This window comes from Poromitra crassiceps (genome assembly GCF_964638095.1).
Source record: "Poromitra crassiceps genome assembly, chromosome: 5".
In the NCBI taxonomy this organism is placed as follows: Eukaryota; Metazoa; Chordata; class Actinopteri; order Beryciformes; family Melamphaidae; genus Poromitra; species Poromitra crassiceps.
Window position 1 is genome coordinate 39,511,055 of NC_139642.1, and position 16,979 is coordinate 39,528,033.

The 16,979-nt window shown below is 45.7% G+C and overlaps 1 protein-coding gene across 1 annotated transcript in view; it reads left to right on the top strand.

Annotated features, from left to right (window-relative positions):
• Positions 1-570: 570 nt before the first annotated feature.
• The window catches only part of stard13b (StAR related lipid transfer domain containing 13b), a gene marked incomplete at its 5' end in the record, with an annotated part of 30,397 nt that continues 13,988 nt past the window's right edge, over positions 571-16,979 (top strand). The window contains one exon of the mRNA XM_083637252.1: positions 571-733. Coding sequence (XP_083493378.1) covers positions 571-733 — 163 coding nt within the window. The remainder of the gene's footprint in view (positions 734-16,979) is intronic.

A 16,979-nucleotide genomic window follows, 5' to 3' on the forward strand; every position in this document is an offset into this window, starting at 1 on the left:
GGGGAACAGAAAATTAGCATTCTACCACCAGGAAAACAACTTTTCACTCTCTCTCTCTCTCTCTCTCTCTCTCTCTCTCTCTCTCCCTGCATGGCACATACCCACTCTTGCCCAGTAAACTTGGCACCTGTGTGAACAGCAACAGCCGAGGAGTTGTTCTTGCGCGGGGCGGGCCGCCCTAAAAGCCACCATTTTTCTAAGCCCTCCCACACCCCCCCTTTCTTCCATTGCTGCTCTCCTTACTCAGTTCATAGGCATTCCACTGGTATTTATATTTCCCTCCAGAGCAGGGGGGGAGCTGACCGGCGTTCACACAGACACTGGATTCAGCTTAGCAAGGTGGGCCGTGCTCCCACTGCTCGCCCGCCATTGGCCCCACTGCGGTCACATGACCCGAAGAGGTAGAGTGAAGTGTTGGCACTCCTCCCCCTAGGCTCTGCTCTACCCTCCCTCACTGCTCACTTTTAGGCTGGTTGCGCCTGCATGTGAAGTTTTCTGTTGCTGGGAGAGTGTGCCGTGTGTGAGTGTGTGTACTGTAAAGGCCTTGTTTGGGGTACAGTGTTCCTAGTTATGTTCAGGGGGCTCCCGGAGTCCCCAGGCAGCGAGTGTCTGGGCAGCATGACTCCAGAGACTCAGGATATCTACCTGAGAATGGACCATCGCAGGAGGCGCTCTGGCTACAGGCTGGGCAGGATCATTGCCAGGCAGCAGCTGCTCAAGAGGATTGCTGGAGGTAGGAGAAACTGTGGGGATTTCACTGACAGTTGGGATGAAAGAGGGAGAACTATGTATTTTCTTAGCCAAGTCGCCTATTGTCTGTATCTGTCTCTACGCTTACTTTAAGGAACACTAGGAATGACTGATCAGAGACCTGGTAGCCAAAACATGGACTGAATAAGATATGATAAAGAGAAATCTGAGAGTTATGACTATAGAGTGTCCCGGTGGCTTGGTGCGCAAGGGCATGGCACTGTTGTGTTCGTGACTGACAGCTGATCATCTCTGTCATACTCATTTCATATCGCATAATATCCGCTTCCGCAAACAAAGGTAAAATTCCATAGAAGTAGACTAGTCTCTTAGAAAACAAATAGAGCGGTTATAAAGTACTCATGTGCAGCTGCAAACAATGTGCCAAACTTGACCTTCAGCCAATAGGAGGTCTAGGAAGCTCTTTATGGTGTGCTCGTAAATAATTAGTATTCAAGTGACAGCAACAAACAGCGATAAGTGATATAGTGCTATAGGGTCAGTTATGTAACCAGAGTGTAGACAAAGATACCAATGAATGTCTGACACTTTTACAAGCTCTCAGGCTCATTCGAGGATGTGTGTGTGTGTGTGTCTGTGTGTGTGTGTAGCCTATATATAACCAGGCGAATATCGTGGTGCTTTAACACAGCGAGGGCCGGCCCTTCCACTCAGCTTTGTCCAAGGCTGTGTCCCTCTTGTCGGAGCCTCTACCTGGAGATTTAAGGCCTGTCCCGAGAGGCTTGCATTACAACAGAGACCACTCCCCCTCCCTCCTGCAGGTGTTAGCTGGTTCAAAGGGTGGCCACACTTCACAACAGAACCTTATATCAGTAGAGGCTTGAAGCCATCGGCAGGAACCTGGCTGGCATAGTTCTCTCATTCATAAACCACACACTACCTGATGCATGAGTCAGGTAAATGCACTCCTGAATCATCACAGAGGATCTTAGGTAGCACATCAAGCGCAGTTTGGCGGTGATCACAGAGATGAAGGAGACAGAGGACTTGACTGTTTGGATGATGCGTCGAGACGGCCTGGAGGTCTGTGTAGGTACGCTTGTTTTCAGGAGGAAATCTTGAGTGATCTGATGTTTCCAGGCATGTGGAGTCATGTAACTGGGCATGTGTTGTTAGATTACAGATGTCTGGTTTGACAGCAAACCAACAATTTGGGTCATCAGCGACAAGGGCAGAAAATATGTATCTTTGAAATGTGTTTAAGTTGTTTTGTGGATGTTAAAATTCATTGTTTTTACACCTTTTACTTGCATGGTGTACTGTCAGATGTGATTTGGTAAGGAGTGACATACATTGTTTTATTTATATACTTTTTTCATGTTCTCTATGGCCTGGGTGAAGAATAACTTCTGATTCACTGGAGGGGTTATATTATATTTTGACAATGAGAAGCCTCTAGAACAAACTGCTGTTTCAAATTGTTCTAGCACTGTTCAACAGTTTCTTTGAGATTTTAAAGTGCCCAGAGTGACCAAAGTTATGATTAGGCCTTTTTGATATTAGAATTTCTCAAAAGTGACATCAGTCTTGATACCTTGGTACCTATACTTCATACCCATTGAAGCTCAGCTGCCATGAGCCACATCTTCCATCAAAACCTTTGAATCTCAACTGCTTCAGCTTTGTGCGTAGATGTGCTGTATTTAGTCAGTTTGTGGATGCATTAAAATATAGGCTTGCAGAAATGTACCAGCATTAACTGGCAGTGAGCAATACAAGCTTTTTGAGGCAAAGCCTGCAAACCACAGTGAATGTTTCCAGTGAACCAGAAGAAGACCAAATAACTTTTGATTTATGATTTCTATATGAATAAATAGACCTTTGGCAAATGGATCTACTGTACGCTGGGTAATACCATTCTCTCCAAGGTGTCTGGTTGTATGAAATTGCGAGACACACATTTCACTCCTACAGTAATTTTGGTCAATTTTGTTTTTCTATCTGTTTTCTTAAGTGTCATGATTATGCAATTGTAAGCAATCTCCATGCCTAATCTTAGTAAATGTTGTTTTTTATAAGACTGTTGTCTTAAATGCAATGTATGATATTTCACCTTATCTCAATCTGATTTGCCCTCTCTACCTCTCATCTCACCTTATGTGACATAGGCCTATTTGCAGATAACGGGGAGTATTTTGAGGGCCTGGCTGAGCGCAGAGCGTGTAGAAGCCAAAGAAGTCCTCTCCATGCGTTGCAGTGGCTCCTGCATTCCTGCTGGCCCACTCTGTTGACATAGCAGGCTGAAAGTGAGTGGGGGGCCATGGTGACCGGCTGAAAGTGAGTGGGGGGCCATGGTGACTGGCAGCGTTGCTCATGTATTGTTTCACCGCAAATTCCAGGGAAGCTTGCGTGGTCTTCAGTCATGTTTCCGATTTGATGGCATTTCGCTGCCACCCGAGCTATGTGTGTGGGTCTGCCCTGATGAGCTGCTGACAATGAACTGCAATGGACTAAAGAGCCCTAAAAATGTTATTGTATGAAGATATTGGCCGAGCTCATTTCAGCGGCTTTGAGAGTAGCTGCCTAAAGGCCACATAAGGCCACATCCTATGTTTGACTGCTGTAACTGCAACTACACAAATTCTTGACTCAAGTAGAAATGCAAATTAGGCATCTATAAAATATACTCTGCCATAAATTGAAGTCAAATGATAAAGTATGCTCTTAAATGCACTTTTCTTGAGTTACAGATGAGAGAGTCCGCACACGTTAATTCTCTGCTCTCATGCTGCTTCTCTCATCTGTGTGTTGCTTCCTACAGTATGGCTGCTTCTCTCTCTGTCTTTTTTGCCTCTTTTTTGATGTCGCTACCAGCAGCCAATCGCATTTTGGCACTTGGTCAGATGGATTGGATGGAAGCTGTCTGATGTGCGTGTGTGTAGGCTACTCTGTGTGTGGGGTGAGTCAGTTGATGATTTCCCCAGAGTGTTTGGAAAATGGAATGAGAGTAGAGAGTAAAAAGTCTTAAGTGAAAGAAAAACTCAAAAACTCAAACGAAGTACAGAATACAGATAGTTGAAAATCCGTTTGTTAGGTCCCACCTCTGCTGGTTTTGATTGTGGAGGAATGTGCCTCTTTTCCTGCGAATGTTCCCGGGGTTTTGGAGCCGTATTCCCTGCCTCCTCCTCCTCACTCTGGAGGGGCAACTGGGCTTCTGTCTGCTGCTCTCTGGTTCTTCTCCACGCTCGGCCCATCTGGAGCCCAGATTCTTAGGATTTCTGCATCTGCCGCTGCTACTCATGCATCAGTAAAAAGGGACGTTCTCACAGCCACACTTAACTGTATTTGGCCTGTGTGTCCAATTCACCCTTACGCACACATAATACACCCAAGCACTTTAATTCACACACATTTCTACACCCTTATACACACACTACCTCCTCTGTGCGGAGTCAACGAGCTATTCATGCCGTCACAGAGGGAAAATTCCTGCCAGATTCTTGATTTGCTTTCCCAAATTCTTCATAAATTACTGTATTTACAGCAAATGTTACCTCCTCTAAGCCTTCCCGCCCAGTCTACATACCCTTGAACACCGACTAAATGAATATTGTGAAAGCATTTTGAAATATTCTCTTATTTCTCCCACCAATTAGAAAGCCAGAAAACTGTTTGAATGTTCATTGATGATTGTTAAGAGTAAATTCTTGTACATATGGCAATTAATTATATCCAAAGCTGTTAGGGGACACTGTTTGCATTTTTGTCTTGGAATGGCTTCTTGTCAAGTTTCTGGAATATCATGGAATAGAATATTTAGAGGTATATTTCAGACAAGGAAAGTCAGGGAATTTGATAACGTCTCACTGGAAGTCAATGGAAATATCTGTAAATTTTATTAATGGGTAAACAAAATGTTCTTTTAACTTATTTCACCCATTCAATGCATTCAATGCTGGTTTTAAGCTGCTTTCCACTACAGCAAGCCCATCTGTAGTGGAAACTAGACCCATTTTTACCCCTTTCAGAGGGTTTTTTCCCCTCCTGAGCTGAATAATAACCTAAAGAAGGAGTCACATTTTAGGTCTGTCTTGGCTATTTAAAGCCATGGAAAAGTCATGGAGTCTCTTACATCAGGGCCACAGTGGAAACCCTGACACCGCGACTAAATGCGTGCCCGCTGACTATAGCTGTTTGCCTCTTGTCCTCACTGAGGGCCGTTGTGTTTGGGACAAGAAGCCCTGTCCGGGGTGACCCCTCTGTGGCCCTTCTCCATGGCTTAGGCCTGTCCGGGGTGACCCCTCTGTGGCCCTTTTCCATGGCCTATTGACCCCTGCGCAGCCATCGGGCTCCGATCTCTGGCCTGGAAACATGGTTAGTGCGCTCGCTCGGACACAGTGGAGGATGTTGCTCGCCTCTTGTCAAATGACACGAGTTATTACACGGCAGCTGTGCGCTGCTCAATGAATCTGCCTGTGTCCCGGGCTTAGAAAGCCTTTTGATTTGGCTGTCATGTGTCTGCGACGCCTGTCTTTCAGTTAGCATGGTGTCAGCCATGTTGGGCCTCAGGCTATATACATATTCTGCATGGCATATTATTTATTGTTTTTGACTATATTTGACTTCCTATGTTCATAAGCTAAGCATCAAAGGACTTTCTTTATATCCATGCTAAGAGAGATTGATTGAGATACTCATCTTCAGAGTGTAAATATGTCCTCCTAATAAGAGGGGGGGGACAGAGGATAATGCAGACAACACTTGTAGATATCAAACGCTGCAGCATACAGAGAAGAGAAACACTTTAGCTTTTGAAGAGGATAAGCTGCCTCCGCTCCTCCTCTGGTGGCTGGATAGCTCATTCTTAGAAAGCAGCCCTGAAAAGGGGGTTAGCGTGTTTGAAGTGGGAGTAGGTGCTCTCAGTCATTTTGGGAAGTTGTAACAAGGTGTGGGATGTAGTTAGACGCTGCGCTCTCCCTCTCAAGTCTCCTCACTCAAAAGCACTGAATTATTCATCAGCAGGCCACTACAACGTGTGGCGCTTCAGATCATCTGCATGTGAAACGAATATATAACTGCCCCTTGATTCAAACGGAGGGTTGATGATAAGCGTTGATGTATAGGCTTATTATTATACATTGTTTGCTTAGTGCACAGGAACCAAGAATATCTTTTATTCATGAACCTGCTTAGCAGAGACAGGATTATCATGCAAATTCTGTTTGTTACCTTGAATACCTTCAGAGAGCAATAACTGATACTGACATGGAGCAAAAAGATATTTTGACAAAGTAATTAGTATTTTAACTCTGCCACTCTGGCACAAAACAATATACAGTACGTAGTCAGACAACGGTGACAACGATTAAACCTGTCGCTTGTACTCTCCTCACTCTTCTTGCTTGCATTACATTGTAATTATTTTGAACAGCATAAATGTATAACAGCAATAAAGAAACAATGTCAGGTGTAGAGTAGAATTTCTCTATTGAATGGCGGTGTTATGGCTCAGTCAACCAAAATATATGTCCACAATAAATGACTCAATAACAACATAGTGCTTAACACAATTTTTGATTAGAAATGTATCCCCATATGTAGATAATTAGATCACAGATCAACAGGACAAGAAAGTAACCGTTACCACTTCCCCAGCCAGCTGGATTTTGAGAATGACCAGGACCGTCAGATGACGGTTGCTTACTTGGCAAGAGTCAACAGACTGAGCGAGCAGCAGCCACAGGCAGCATTTGGTTGGCAGCTGGTGGTAATTTCCACCCTGCTGATAAAGAACAAGGGAATTATTCCATAATCTTTTAAACTGCCTGGAACAAGCGGACTCAATCCAACCTTCTGTAAATAAAAGGACACGGTTCATGTAGCACTTACTGTATGTAGATTCCCCTCTCTGCCTGGAGGTGGCAGGCTGAGCCCATATTTTCTCCTGTACATCTTACAGTATTGCAGCTCCTACCTTCACAGTCTGATTCGCTGACAGCTGCCACATGTGTCAGGCTAATCATTTACTGCATAATAGATGGGAGAAATACCTTGGCTACACTGTAACAGGAACACAGAGTCACATATTAACAGAGCCACACTGGAAAACTGTGCCTTCTCCACAGGTCTTGTGCATTCCACAGAGGACAAACTGTTAATTCCGTGGGAGGGAAAAAAGTGTATATCCAACAAAAAGCACATGAAATATGCCAGCAGTTTTGACCCAAATAATAATTTCTTAGTTATAAGGAGGATTACCGTAATATGCAGAGCAGTCTAAAGGATTTGGCCTGCTCCAGAAAACTATGGCAAGTTTGTCTCAATTAAAAGAAGCATATAACTACTGTACTTTACATTTCCTTTCACATTTGAGTTTTTTGTTTTTGTTTTTAAGATGGGGAATGTTTTCCAATCTCTTTATCTGAAGACAATAAGCCGCAGCATTGTGTAGTCTCACAGAAAAAGACAGCAGAGTTTGTGTGCTCTGAGGTGATGCGTCACTTTCACCGCCAAAATAATCTGGAGTGACTGTACAACTGTAATTACGCTGGCCATAAAAAAAAATCAAAGCAAATTTACATTTTTAGTCTGGGCTTTCAAGATATTTTTTTCTTTAACTCTAATAAGAGTGTTTTCTCCCTTCCAATATCTCAAGAAAAGCTTTTATCTGTTGAGCAAAAATGGGTAATTTTAATTTCCCCAACTGTAGAAGAAAATCTTAATTTTTATTGTCTGTCATTTACTGAGTCATCTGTCTTCACTATGCTGTACAGTTTCCTCTCGTCTGCAAAAACTATGCCAAGATTTGACGCTTGGCCGCCCTCCTCTGGTAGAAATGTCCATCGCACACCATCAGCTGGAAAAACTGACAAGGAAGGGACGCAGAGCGGAGGCAGCATGCATTCAGACGACAGACATTCAGCCGCTGTCTGTTCACTTTATAGGCCTTTCAAACAGAGGATGCCTGTCTGAACACAGCCAGTCACTGATGGCCACACATGAAACATGCACCAGGGAAATGGAGAGAGAGAGAGAGAGAGAGAGAGAGAGGAACAATAGCACATTCTAGTGTTAGCGCTCTTGATAAGCTACACCACACTTCATCATACACAACACAACGGCGGCTGACTGTATCATCATCGTGCTGCGATGCACAAGTCGCTTGCATGAGTGCAGCAAGGCTCCTGGGGCGGCCTCCTTGTGGCCGTCCGCTTTGATGCCGTTAATTGGGAGCAGCGTCCCCGGGGACGGGCTCCCTGCTTTTATTGTTTAGGTCCTGGGAGGGCTTTCTCACGGTAGGGGCCCTTGTTCTGACATTGGCCCCCTCTCTAGCCTCTGACTCTCGGAGGCCATTCCCAGAGAAAGAGGGAGTCCCCCTCTGGGATCCTCTCCAAATGAGAGGGAGGTGGACCTAATCTAGCGCTGCAGGATTCGACTTTAGAGGACTTTCTTCTGGATGTTTTGCTTTCGTCCCCTTTCCCCCTGTATGTCCAGTGTTTATCGGAGCCGCGGTTGCGGATGAAATATCATTTGTTAGCTTTGGCTGCTTTGCTATTTATTAGCTCCGACTGAACTTCTAGGGCTTTCAGTGCAGGACGCCGGATCTGTTTGGGTGGCAGGACTTACAGAACATGTGTTAATAACCTTCCAGTCGATCCATCTCCTTGTTTGAGTGGAGATTTTAGGTCAAGTTGGCTGTGTGTTTGTCAGTAATTCATAGTCATCCCCCTTCAGTGGTGTTATACAGCGCTGTTGGAAAACCAAATGACTGTGTTTATACAGGCTATCAAAGGGAAGGAAGAATTACAGCGCACAACCGTATATTATGAGTGGGAACACAGCATGGCAAGGCATGCAGCCTACTGTGCATAACACACTGCAGGAGAGACATGGCCTTTCAATCAGGACACATAGTTATAGAAGGAGCTGTAGAAGACGTCGGTAGCTTTAAAGAGGGATACAGCAAAATCACTACATGACCACAAGGGACACTGAGGCCATGTAGGACCCAGCTGTGCAGTAGCTGGCATAAGGGCAAAGGGGAGGAGGGAGTTGAAAAGACAACTGGAAAAAGCCCAGAGTCTTGCTGAGAGGGAGGAAGATAGAGAAGAAGAGAGAGGGAGGAGAAAGGGAGGGAAGGAGGGAGGGGGAGAGGGAGGCAGACCGCTCTGAGGGGGAGTTGGTGGACAGAGACCGGCGGCGCTGAGGGAAAGCCAGCCTGGGTCAGCGTCTAAAACTCTGCCTCGCTGAAGTCTGTTTCCACGCCTTGCATCTGGACCCAGGGCAGCACAGATGCCCACAGGTACAATACCTCTCCTAATCTCTTCCAGCAGTGCTACTGTGCCTCACTCTTCATAATGCTGCTGTCTCACCAGATATGTCATGCTCTTATTCCCTTTGAGGGGCTCACTTTCATCAAACCTGTCTTTGTTATGAAGACTAAAAGCAACAAGAGATAAGGGGGGGAAGTGCACAGACGAGGTTACTATTTCTTTCTGAGAAAAGGAAACTGTTGAGTATAATCATAAATGGCCAGGCCTTGATGTGTGTTATCTTTTTCTAACCTCACTTGGTGGTGTGTATATATATCTGTGGACAAAACTAATAACTGCGAGTGAACAACTAACACAATGAATAATACAACGATGAGAATTGGTGCAGGGTTTGATGGAGGTATGCCTTGATGAAACCAAGACGGAAATCTCCCAAATCCAAAGTTGATGTTTTTATCACCAAAGAAAGCAAAACCTTCATAAAGGCCTCCGAGATGGCTTGTCAAAACACTTTAGCATGCGTGGGAAAATGGCTGCAGTCCAGTGTCTGGAAGCGTTTAGCTTGTGCATCATAGCTTGAAAGTATACCGCTGTGTATGTATTTCACAGAAAGCTCCGTTGATTGATTTCTGCTCTGTTCGGAGTTGCTGGCAGTAAAAACCCAGGCGCCTTTGGGATCTGGAAATTGCTGAGGTGTTTTCTCCTTCCTAGAGGTTTGGGGGGTCAGGGGTCCCTTTCCCTGGTATAGGACACTATTCATAGGAAGTCATGTGCTGGAGTATCCTGGAGTTAAGGAGAACACCTGTCTGTGAAGCTGGAGCGCACTCAACCTTTCCCTTGGTTAGCGCTGTTTGCCGAGGGACCGTGGGGAATTGCTATGCGGTTGTTAGGCCATTTTCTCGAAACCCAGTGAACGCGAGCGATTCTAACGAGTTAGATGAAAATATCAGAGAGCCGACAGTTTGAACTCTGAAGTGTTGGCTCGTTCTGAGGCCACACGGCCCACACATCACACAGACCATTATTTGTCTTCTCGCTGTGCCAACCAACCCATTCCACAGGCGTTTATCATTTGACAGTTTGGGTCTGGCTTCATTTGTAAATCCTTCACTGAAACACCATTTGTGGTGGAGAGACACAGCACTCACCATCATCTCTCTCCCAGTGTGTTGTGTGGTGACTTGGAGCACAGCACTCACCATCATCTCTCTCCCAGTGTGTTGTGTGGTGACGTGTGTGTGTGTGTGTGTGTGTGTGTGTGTGTGTGTGTGTGTGTGTGTGTGTGTGTGTGTGTGTGTGTGTGTGTGTGTGTGTGTGTGTGTGTGTAGTGTGTTGTGTGGTGACTTGGAGCACAGACACTGTATCATGTCTGCTTTTGGAAACAACTTGAAGGGATTTTCTCTAGTTAGGAGGTTTACAACCTCATGCCGACCCCTCATGGCTTCAACAGTAGAACCCCTCGAGCAATCGTCCATCTTGAATTTTATTGTGTGTCCTCAGAGAGGCAGCACTTTGGGAAAGAAATATAATACTAAGAGGTTACTAAGGCATTTCATTCTTATGACTATTAATAGTGTTAATCGTGTTAATTTAACACACTGCACAGGAGGAAGCGCATGTGAATGTGTGTCTAGTAGAGCTACAAAGAGTAATCCATTAGTCCATTAGTCCAACTATTTCTATAATCGATTAAAAAAATACTAAAATTCTCTCGTTCCAGCTTCTTAAATGTGAATACTTTTTAGTTTCTTTAGTCTTCTATGACAGTAAACTGATTATCTTTGGGTTGTGGACTGCTGTGCTGTTCAGGACAAAAGAAGACATTTGAGGATGTCATCTTGTAGCCTGGGTGAACCCAGCCTTCAACGTGACGTTACAGACTATGCCTGTAACCTAAGTCTACATGACTGATAGTAAATGGAGGTCACGTGGAGGCTGAGTATACCCAGGGCTAGTCATCTTGGGCTTCGGGGAAAAAGTAATCAACCTTTTTAACCATTTTATAGACACGGCTAATTGGCAGTTTAATTAATGAAAATAATCGTTACTTGCAGCCCTATTGTGTAGGTATTTTAACGTCATCTGTGTGTGTGTTGTAATATCATTAGTAACCAACAGAAGGGCCCGGGCAGTGGCAGACTAGAAAGAGAGACGCAGAAGAGAGAGAGAGAGAGAGAGAGAGAGAGAGAGAGAGAGAGAGAGAGAGAGAGAGAGAGAGAGAGAGAGAGAGTTGATGGGTTGTTACCCCTGAAGATGAAAGGGCCTTCTCTCTGGGTGTCCTTCAGAGGTGAAGGAGAGTGTTACCACAGCTGTGCGTCTCTTGTTTAAATTCAATACAGGACCTCTAGAGGGAAAACACAGCCCACATGACTTCTGACCCAGCAAGCTTCGGCGACGGTCAACAACAGCAGCTCCTAGCTCACATACTCATGTTATTTACTCTCACAATCAATAATCTCTTGCTGTGTGTGCGTGTCTGCTTTGAAATGAAAGGTGAACCAGTCTTTCAGCGGTGGAGGTGGGGGTCTTTTAAAACAAATACTAAACTCTTTTAAACAGGCTTTGTTCATACGCAGAATAGAGAGATAGGCCTAATGGAGGAGAAAGCACTGAAAATTCCTTATCTGTGAGCTGCTCTTTTAATCGGGGAGAGAATTAATTGAAAAGCAACTGAAGATGACAGGCTATGCTCCCCTAATTTGAAACCCGGCGATAAAACCCTGCGCTGTGATTAGCCAGTGAATGAAAGTGTGGCAGTCTGTGAAGCCGCGGCTTAGGGGCCCGTTTACAATGCTAATGCGTCCTTGGCGCTTGGCGTTCCTCGGCTGGCACCGTATTCCCGCGAACGTCCCAGTCCTCCGGGAGGCAGTGAGCTCTGTGGTGTGTATATCCACCGGTCACTGGAGAGCTGCGGTCCACTGAAGAGATCTCTCCGCAGGTCACTGTGTGGACCACAGGGCAGAAGCAGGCTCGTGGGTTTTGCTGGCTCATTTGTATTTGAGGAAATTTTGCTTTTGGTGTCTTAGCAACGCAGCCTCGAGCTGACTAATTTTAAACCCGCGTCCCGTGTCTTTGCTGGCGAGCGACAGGTGCCCTGTGTGTGTGCGCGCCGCAGGATCAAATGAGAGAGCTGGAAGTGCCGTGCGCGACTCAACACACGGGCTCCCTCTAATTACTCTGCCTGCCTAGGCCAACTCGCTCATGATGCTGTGGTGCCAACCAGTAAAACATGAATAAAGTGACATCCATACGCCGCTGACTGTGTGTCACTCACCTTTGCGGACAGATAATTTCTCCGATTTGGCTTCTGTCCCTTGTCTTGTCTGGGCGTTGTGCCGATGGCGATGCGTCGTCGATGATGATGAGAAGGCGGTGAAGTGAAGCTGAAGACGTGTGGCGTCAGAGTCAGTGCGTGGCACCTGCTGTGAGGCGGATGATTGTGGCATATTGTGTGCTGAGGATGCAGCCCACTGGGAGGCTGAGGGATGTGGAGAGTTGTGTTAATTAAAACCTGCTCTGGAAAGTAGGAAGGCTTTATTCCCACGACACTGGCTGAGTGACCCGGGGGCAGCACAATATTAATCCACCTGGTGCATTCACTGCCCGCATTCCCCCATACTTTGAAGAGCACCTTAAAACAGAGAGGGGTCAGTCTCTAGGGCAGTGGTGCCCAATTTGGGGCCCGCGGGCCAAGTTTGGCCCGCGCTCTGTTTGTTTTGGCCCGCCACGGATTTTGATTTTGATTTTTTTTTTTTCCCTCCCCGATTTTTTTATCCAGAATGCAACTCGGGCAAGTTATCAGATATCTGCACTGATTGCAAAGGGTGGACAAGCTTTTTCATGTGGTGACTTTGTGAAACAGTGTCTGAATGTGGCTGCGGATACTGTGTTCACTCCTGAGATTGCATCCCTGCAAATTGTGATGGCAAATTGTTTACAAAAGATGGACAATAAAGCTGATTTTCAAAGTACCTTGAGGATTTTTCAAGTTGTGAATTAAGTCAAATTTCTCTCTTGATTACAAAGGTGGAAAATACAACTGTTTTTAACTGGGTGTTTACTGATTAAATGTTTAAGCTCCCCACAAATGCAGATGTTTTTTTAATATATATAACCAATTGCAAATTATTACAATTACCAAACAGATAAAAAGTAGATTATTATATTGAAATGTTATTTTAGATTTAGAATGTGAATTTTCTATAAAACACAATACATTTTAATGTAATTCCACAATGTTTATTTTTGGCCCTCGGCCCTCCACCCAGATTGACTTTTGGCCCTTCATGGGAAAGAATTTGGGCACCCCTGCTCTAGGGTTTCCGGCACTGCCTCTCTTGTGTCTACACACATGTGACTACTTCCTCATCACAATAATCTTGCCTCGTTATCATTTAATTGTTACTTTGCACTTCCTGTTTGCACAGTTGAGGTCTGTTAGACAGGAGGAAATGTTTGGGCTATTTTGGGGCATGAGACATCAGATGATGTGGTTTGGGGCAGAATGGAAGAGGGGCCACAGTGGTTTCCCCCGGCTGTTTGTCTAGTCTTCTTTTACAGTAAGGCCGACTGCTCACTGTGTGAGTGGCTGTCTGTATGTAATTAGTATCATGAAGGGGGAAGAAAAGAGGCCTCACCTGCATGACTCCCGACCTGTTGTCACTCCCAACACCTCAGCCGGCTGGCCCCACTAGCACAGCCTTTTCTTCTCCTTTCCTCCCTGGCTCCCCCCCCTCCCTGTCTTTCTCCAGGTGTTTTTGATACAGACGATCTGGGTGTACAGTAATGGTCTGGAGTCTGGTAGGGACGTTTGTTTTCTTTTGACTGATATATTCGGCTGGCTCGTCTGGCTGATTCATTCAACAGTCTTTGCGGCAGGGTAGTGCGGTGCCGGTGCGGGGGGAGGGGCAGGGTAGTGCGGTGCCGGTGCGGGGGGAGGGGCGGACAGACGCACGCTTGTAAGGAGGCTGCACGGTTAGTTCCTGTAAATTGCGGGTTAAGCAGTTTGTTTCAGAGTGCTTATAAAACTCGGATATGCGTTAAGTGTATTTACTGTTAAATGGTTTGTTAAGCCGGCTAAAGTGGATTGCCGACGTCATTTCTGCCTTCATACCCCAGGAGGTCAGAAGAGTGATGTTTTACAAGAGGAAATGGCGGAGATGTCAGGAGCAGAGGCAGGCCCATTAGACATGCTCTACATCTGGAATGGTACTTGCACTATAGGAAATTGTGGATGAATGTGATGTCATTACGTAACCGTGGTGCCATGCCAAAGCTCGGTAATTCAATGTGCCTGTCATCATATCCATGCATTCGAAACTAATGGGATTTCCTCATTCATCACACAACCCATTTTTGTGATAGCCTGTTTTATTCTTTTAGTGTTAACTAAAATTGTGCTGTGTGTTAAATACATCCCATTTTAAATGTTAGATATTCAGTATTAGTCAGTCTTGCTTTGATCTACTGTTTGTTCTATTTATGGAAATGTGTTCAGATTAGAATAACTGTATTCCAATAACATTTATGTAATCTTTTTATTTGTCTCGAGTGGCTAAGCAACACTGAAGTGCCTCTGATGACAAGGATCACACAATTCCTTTCATTCATTGACTGCAGGCCATTTGCCTCAGACAAAGCGGCTGAGACAGAGGTGGATGAGACAGAGTGATGGTGGCTTGGCTGTGAGTCACCACCGCTGATTGCTGACAGTTTATGTCATGGTTTTCCCCCGGCTCAGCTGCCTACGTTTTTCCATTCCGTCGATTCGCTGGAACCACATCTGGACAGTGCAAAACCACCCCAACCCCCCTTTATCTGCTCAAATAAAACATTTGCCAACGTAACAGCTCACAGAGGGGAGATTTAGGTAGATTCTGAGTTGATGTAATCTTCATATACCGTAGATGGGAAACGGAGGGATATATCGGGAAGTTCTGTGTCGAAATTGTTAATTTGAAGCTGGGATCTCCAAATGATTTATTTGATGGGATTTCCTTGTGTACCCAAGAAAAGTCCCACATTGCATAGAGGCAGTGCTCAGTGTTTGGCTGCAGCTTACATCTTCTTTGCCAAAAATGTGCTGAGCGGGGTAGAAAAGAGACAGAGTTGTCGTGGCCAGAGAGCTGGGTAGGAGGGTCGGGCACAAGGAGCTGGAGAAGTGGGGTGGGGGTAGAGGCTGAACACGGGGGGGGTCTCGCTGCCACAGAAAGGGGTGGGTTGAAGGGGAGATTTAGTGGTGGGACAGGGCAGGCACATGGCTGTTGGGGGGTAGATGGAAAGAGAAAGGAACAGAGGCAGTGCTGCTGGATCTGAGTTCAAACTGCAAGCTGTGTTCAGAGAGAGCAGGAATGTGGCTCGGCGTGGGAATGAAGATGCTCTGACATGTTGAGAGACACTCGTCTCAAGTCCTGAAGGATATATGCACCGCTCTGACTGTAGGATGAAAATACCACGTGAGTAAACAAGCAGTTGTTACAGTAGCATTTGATGTTGTTCGTCGACTTGGGGATTTTTAAGGAGTGTTAAGGCCTATCAGTGTGTGCGGGCAAAGATAAATTATGGCTTGTTTTTTATTCATGTTTAGAATGAGAATGAGGGACTTTAACTTTGTTTTTCCCTGAGTGTGAGAGGGAAGGATTACAGTCAGTCACCGAGCTTTGCTGCCGGACAGATGCAGCTCTGGACAGCACATCAATCAAATGTCACGAAATCCTCAAGTCTGTTACCTCTGTAATGTATTGGCTGTTGGCCTATAAAATACTTTGTGAAGGACAGGAATGTGAGCGTGGCCGTTAAAGCTGTCACGATGTTGGCACTGCTTGTGTCAGCTCAGCCCAAGGACTATCCAAGCGTGCCGTATCTTTTCCCGGGGCCACACCGTTACATTTCATATCTCCGCCACCAATTGCATAACAACCAACGCTCCTGATAGTGACTTGTTGCGTAAAGCGAATTGTAAAGGAAGTGAAGTTGCCCTTGCGGGACACTTGTGTGCCACATATACGTTAGAAGCACACTGCTTTGGGCATTCTGGGCCATTGTGTCACGGGCCGTGCCGGGTTTCGTCTCTTTTGAGCGGCGGTCATTCGACACTGTACACAGTTTTTAAGCCGCGGGTTCGAGAGCGTAAACACAAGTTCCCACTCTCTGGCACCGTGCCCGCCCATGCCTTTTATCCACAGGAAATTTCCTTAGAGAAAAGATGAGAGGACAGAATGTCTCCGTATCGAGTTACAGAATGCCAAAGAGGAATTCCCAGCTCATATTTCACCTTCCCAGTGGGAAGGACCGGCGGGCTGTGGGACAGAGAGGTACCTGGCAGCGCTCTCACTATGTGCTGGGGTGGAATAATACAGGCCTGATACTATACCACCTGGGAGAGGGAAGCCTAGATGCACAGGAGCCTCCTGGTGATACAGGTGGGAACAGAGCAGCGGCTACTGGCAGTGTACACATGTTGACTCAACCGCTAATCTCCACACAGGTTAAGGGGGTAAACAGTAGATTTTTTTTTATTTTGTATCCAAGGACACACGGGGGAACTGTTAATATTTATTCAGTTGTTGGTCAGTCTGAAGACCAAAGTCACTTTCCATTGATTTTTCACTGACACAGACGTGTAGGCTAGCAGCACACAGGTGAGTCCCAGATCAACCATTTGAGAAGGCTACAGGGGGACAAAAGCAATATTTTCACCGCGGGGCTACAATGGCTGCAATTATGCAGCATTGTCTGAGGAATGAGTGTGTTTGAGATGTAGCGTGACAGGCGCAGACAGGGAGTGGAACTGACACCCAGAATGTGCGATGGGAGACCAATTTGAAGTGGAGGTATCTGTATTCTTTGTGACAAAAGCTTTGTTGTGTGTGTGATCAGTGGTGGAGGGCGGGGAGCTTTTGTCTAGCTTTGTTTGGATGTAATACTTATGCCCCGGTCATTTCTTTAGCTTTGTTTGGATGTAATACTTATGCCCCGGTCATTTCTTTAGCTTTG